Here is a 6,000-nt window from a genome sequence, read left to right on the forward strand (position 1 = left end):
TGAGTTTTTCTTTCATTGACCAAAGGGTACCAACAATTTTGTCCACGTCTGTATATAGACATACACTTCGTTGCCTGGTACAGTGCAGCCGGGATCCCACACTGGAGGCAGGCTTTCATCTGAGCACCTGTTAGCAGGGACTTAGCTCACATGGCTGGGCATTACCCCAATAAGAGTTTCCCTGCACCTTCGGGTCGGGTATATCTCTAACTGTTGTATGTGCCTACAGGCCAAATGGCAGTACAGAGTACCCAGCCTTATTAGGATCGCTGGGAGGGGTTCTTGAAGATGCTCCAAACAGGGATTCCACTGGGGGACTTCATCCCTCATGTGGGCAATGCTAGTGACACTTGGAGGGGTGTGATGGGAAGAAAGCCCCCCCGATCTGAACCTAAGTGGTGTTCTGTTGTTGGACTTCTGTGCTAGTCCGAACAACAGTTTGTCCATAATGAACACCATGTTGTATGTACATCACTGTATGTGGCACCAGGACACCCTAGTGACCAATCTTGTGGTTGTTTCATCTGACCTCTGGCTATATGTCTGAGACACTTCTGTAAAGAGAGGGGAGAGAGGTATCAACTGATCACCACCTGGTGGTGAGTTAGATCCATTAAACGGGAGGCTAGACAGATTCAGCAGGCCTAAACATACTGTGAGGGACTGTTGGGAACGTTTGGTGGAGCGTCCTGTCAGAGAGGTCTTCAACTTCCACCTCTGGCAGAGCTTTGACCCAATCCTGAGGAAGGTTGGAGACATTTAGTCAGAGTGAACAATGCTGTCCCCCTTCATTGTTGATGCGGCCACTCTGAGCTGTAGCCGTAAGGTCTCCGGTGGCAGTTTGTAGCAGCACTCCCCAACCCTGGTGGTGAACACCGGAAGTAAGGGATGCCGTCAAGCTGAAGAAGGAGTCCTATCAAACCTCGTGGGACTTCTGAGGCAGCTGATAGGTACCGGTGGGCTAAGTGGATTGCAGCCCGGGTGGTTGTGGGGGCAAAAACTCGGTCACCTTGAAGAGGTTTCGGCAAACTGTCCGGTGCCTCAGGAATGGGAAAGCAGTGCCCTGCTAACACTGTATGCAGTGGGGGCAGGAATATTCTAACCTTAACTGGGGACATTGTTGGGCGATGTAAGGAATACTTTGAGGATTTCCTCAATCCCACCATCACGTCTTCCACTGAAGAAGCTACACACTGGGGATCCCTGCTACTTATATTAAATATTGTAAAAAGGGGAATATTATGTCAACTTTAAAGATTAAGAAGGATCCAGCATAGGGGTGAGAAGATCATTTCACCAGTCAAGAATGGTGAACAAAAATGTTCTGGAGAGTGATTTTCAGTGCAAAGAGAGGTGTAACATGGGCTCTTTTGGGCTCATTAAAGAACAATAGAGCTTCTGCATTCTGAATCATTTGTAGAGGTTCGATTGTGCTGCATGAAGTCCAGTCAGAAGAACATTGCAGTACTCCAGCCTAGAAATGACAAGGGCCTGGTCAAGAAGTTGTGTAGCATGCTCTGTAGGAAAGATTTCCTACTTAGCTGAAGGGTGAAGTTGAGCAGTAGAGTTGGTGTGGCAGGGAAGACGAGAAGCTTAGTCTTGGCCAGGTTAAGCTGCAGGTTATGATTACAGGTGAAGCACAATAAATAAAAGTATTTTAAAACCATTTAATGTGTTCAGTGAATTTAGTGCTTCATAATTGCAAATTAAGTTTCAAAAATTCTACAGGTCAAGAACAAATGTCAGTAGTAATATCTAGATACTACGCTTCAGCTAAAGTGGCCTCTTTTCTAAATTGCACAGTCAGGAACTGACTAATAATGGAGGCCCTGTAGTCTTTAGTCTTGGTCTAGTATAAAAGCACAGGTGACAGCAGTCAGTCAACAAGCAGAATTAGCTTTAGCTTCTCCTTTGTGGAACTACTCAGGATCGGCCAGCGCAACCATGATGGGCAAGGTAAATTTAATTCCAGTACAAGTTTCTACAGTTAACTGCAAAATAAAACAAGTTAATTTTTATTTATTTTTTCATGTAAAAAAAAACAACTTTTTTTTAGGTCATCTTCTACGAGGACAGGAACTTCCAGGGTCGCTCTTGGGAGTGTATGAGCGACTGTGGAGATTTCTCCTCCTACATGAGTCGCTGTCACTCTTGTAGAGTTGAGAGCGGATGCTGGATGATGTACGATAATCCTAACTACATGGGAAACCAGTATTTCTTCAAGAGGGGAGACTATGCTGATTACATGTCTATGTTTGGCATGAACAACTGCTTCAGATCCTGCCGTATGATCCCCATGGTGAGCTTCATTAATATTGTTATTTGTAATGAATTAAAATATTTTTTAATGAAAAGTTCAATTTACATTGATTTGGAAACATTTAGCTGAATTTTGGGACATTTGGGACATTCAGAATGGTTATTTATGAGACAGAACTAGGCAGTGAACACAACTGACTTCTCTCCCACAACAGTACAGGGGATCCTACAGAATGAGGATCTACGAGAGGGATAACTTCATGGGACAGATGTACGAGATGATGGATGACTGTGACAGCATCATGGACCGTTACCGCATGTCTCACTGCCAGTCCTGTCATGTGATGGACGGTCACTGGCTCTTCTATGAGCAGCCCCACTACAGAGGCAGGATGTGGTACTTCAGGCCTGGAGAGTACAGGAACTTCAGCAATTTTGGAGGCATGAGATTCATGAGCATGAGGCGTATCATGGACTCCTGGTACTAGTTTACTAGTATTTATTTCTAGTATTTCTTAAATTGTTAATAAAATAATTCCTCTACAACACAGTGTCTTGAAAAATCATTAAATGCCACTAATATTTCCATTAGTAGTCCAAAAATGATCTAAACTAGGGCTGGGCAGTTTGCTGCATTTGATTCTGGCGCTATCATGTCAACATAGGTTGCTCTAGTACTAATGCATGGTCAAACTGGTTCACCACTTTCGCAATGTCTTTTTAACCGCAATAAGAAAATTACAATTTTTACATATGAAGCTCACAAAAATTTTGCACATGATGCAAAAACATGAAATCTGAACTATTAATTTTGACATTAACAAAAGCTGATTTTAATCTACCTTACCTATCTGTAAGGTGTTTGAGACAAAAAAATCTGTAAATAAATCAGCAGGTTTGCGCTTATGGAAATCTTACTATTGTAAAAGGATAATCAAGGAATTAGTAAAACTGTAATAATAATTGCTTATTGGCCAAGCAACAACTTAATCTAGTGTAAGTGTAAAGTCTTTTCTTGTATCATTTTGGTTAACTGATTCTGATATCTAATTCACAATTTGAATCCAATTTGAAATTTCAAATAAACCTTTTAGTTTTGTTATGATTATTTTTGTTGTTCTACTCTCAAAGTGTACTTGTTCTATTGGGACCTGCTTTACACATAGTTTCAAACCAGCCGCTAACAGAAATCCTCAAACTCACCGGGCAGACTGTTATCACAATTTGCAAATTTAACTAATATTGTATGAAGTTCAACTTGCCTTTTGTTTCGAAAGCCTTGACTTCTTACCCGGATCACAAATTTATGGCATCCCTAGATTTCTGACAATATAAAATCAAGTAACAAAATGTCCTGATTACTGTAATAAAGTTGAAAAACAAAACAAAATAAAATAATAAATCTATAAACATTAACACATTACAAATTACTTTAGCATGTGCGAGAAAAATACATTGTCAATAAATCAATAACCCCAAAATTTTACCATATTCATGTGGGATATAAACCCAGTGTTGTTGAACTTGGTGATGTTCGTGCAGTCCGGTCGCTACATGTCATTACACAAATAAATTTTGACTCACTCCTCCAAAGTCGATCAATAATACTGAAATCTGGTGAATGTGAAGTCCTTGATGTTCAACTTCACTCATGTTCATCAAACCACTCTGTCACCAGTTTTGCTGTGTGTATTGGTGCATTATAATCCTAAGACACAGCATCACTTTCAGGGTACAATGTTTGAACCACCACCGCAGTGTGCATGGTCCTCCAGAATGCTGATACACAGTAAAGACTTCCTGTCCTGGTTACAGATACGCCAGCAAGACACGCACCCACAATTTGTCCTTTTTAGAACTCTGATATGTCTCACATTATGCTTTGAGTATTGCAATATTTTATTTATATCAGTGCTATTGCTCTGCTAATGCAATCTTCTCTCTGTTACTGGTGGATGTGCAATCATGAAGTTTGGCCACCAGGCTGTAGAAATAAAGCCATGAATCCTCCAACACTATATTGGCCAGTGTTTCCAACCCCTGTGTGTGTGTGTATGTATTATATATATATCGCCTGGTACAGCGCAGCCGGAATCCCACACTGGAGGCAGGCCTGGGGTTGGGGCTTGCATGTGAGCTCCTGTTAGCAGTGACTTACCTCACAGGGCCCGACCTTACCCCACATGTGTTGAAGTTCACCCTGGTGAATGAGAGGGTCGTTTCCCTGCACCTTCGGGGCGGGTAAAGTTCTCTTACTGTTGTTTGTGCGTACAGGCCAAATGGCAGTACAGAGAACCCAGCCTTCTTGGGATCGCTGGGAGGGTTGCTGGAAGGTGCTCCAAACAGGGACTCCATTATTCCACTGGGGGACTTCATCGCTCATGTGGGCAATGCTTGTGACACTTGGAGGGTCATGACTGGGAAGAAAGCCTCTCCGATCAGAACCCGAGTGGTGTTCTGTTGTTGGACTTCTGTACTAGTCCGAACAGTTTGTTCATAATGAACACCATGTTCAAGCATAAGGGTGTCCATCAGCCCATGTGGCACCAGGACACCCTAGTGATCGAGCTTTTGGTTGAGTGGAAAACCACTCACCAATCTTGAGTCCCACAGAGTGACTACACTGGAAGATAAGAGAGGACCAGGCCTGGACTTTATTTGTGTTTTGTGTGTGGCCGTCATCCATGAGAGGCTACTGCTTTGCTTTTGTGTTGGTTTATTTTATAATCAAAGTACTTAAATATTTGCCGGTTCCCGCGTCCTTCTTTCCATTCTATTAACTTTGTTATAGATATGTCTGTGGAATGCTTGTAGTGTCTAAAAACTTAGTAATATCACATTAGAAGGAGGGATATGGCTTTATATTAGCACTATATGCATAATATTGCATTTATGCAACAGTTTAACATGACAAATGTGTACATAAACAAGAAATAACAACTCCCTTAACTCCCTTGGATGGATGATATCACAGGCCAGACCAGCATACTTTTTTTTTTTTACGATCAATGCGAAAGGCAGACAAATATGTGTTATACATTGTGCAAATCTGTTAGGTGTCTACTTTAAAAAAAATAAATAAAACAGATGAGCCCAAACCATGACTACTTATTTTGAAAAAGTTACTTTAGAACTATCAGCAAAGAAACACTGAGTTGCTTAATAGAAGTTAAAGCTTATTGTATTACGAGAGAGATTGAGTGTGACCACTTAAATCTGATACAGCATTCATTTTAAACTCTGTCTTTGAAATACTATTATTATTATTGTGACTGTCATTTACATAAACTTAACTTACATAAGCCTATAACTGGACACAACAAAAGAGCCAAGAAACAACTTAAAGTCAACCCTTAAAAACAGAACATGAAATTTTACAGCCAGACATAAAAAAAAAATCTTTATAATATTCTATAATATACACAAACAAACAAACAAAAACAATACAATTATATGGCTATGAGGTCATTTGAAAGTACTCTTTTGTGTTTTAACAGTACCAGATTCTTTCAAACTAAACTTAAGACTCATGAAAAAAGTCATTATGAACATCTAGATGCTAGGCTTTAGCTAGAATAAGTTCTTTTCTATTTTGCACAGTCAGGAATTGACTAACAATAGAGGTCCTGTAGTCTTTAGTCTTGGTCTAGTATAAAAGCACAGGTGACAGCAGTCAGTCAACAAGCAGAATAAGCTTCAGCTTCTCCTTTGTGGAACTACTGAGAATCTGCCAGTGCAACC

The 6,000-nt window shown here is 40.8% G+C and overlaps 1 protein-coding gene across 1 annotated transcript; it reads left to right on the forward strand.

Annotated features, from left to right (window-relative positions):
- Positions 1-1,944: 1,944 nt before the first annotated feature.
- LOC122351864 (gamma-crystallin M2-like) lies at positions 1,945-2,747 on the forward strand. Its single transcript, XM_043249231.1, has 3 exons — positions 1,945-1,956; positions 2,057-2,299; positions 2,475-2,747. The coding sequence occupies exons 1-3, from the start codon at positions 1,945-1,947 to the stop codon at positions 2,745-2,747; spliced, it is 528 nt and encodes a 175-aa protein (XP_043105166.1).
- The last annotated feature ends 3,253 nt before the right edge of the window (positions 2,748-6,000 follow it).

This window comes from Puntigrus tetrazona, chromosome 9 (genome assembly GCF_018831695.1).
Source record: "Puntigrus tetrazona isolate hp1 chromosome 9, ASM1883169v1, whole genome shotgun sequence".
Lineage (NCBI taxonomy): Eukaryota > Metazoa > Chordata > Actinopteri > Cypriniformes > Cyprinidae > Puntigrus > Puntigrus tetrazona.

Excerpts from the sequence above, each read along its gene's own strand:
- LOC122351864 (XM_043249231.1), top strand. Across the intron at positions 2,300-2,474 it reads CCTGCCGTATGATCCCCATG|TACAGGGGATCCTACAGAAT; the intron begins GTGAGCTTCATT and ends CTCCCACAACAG.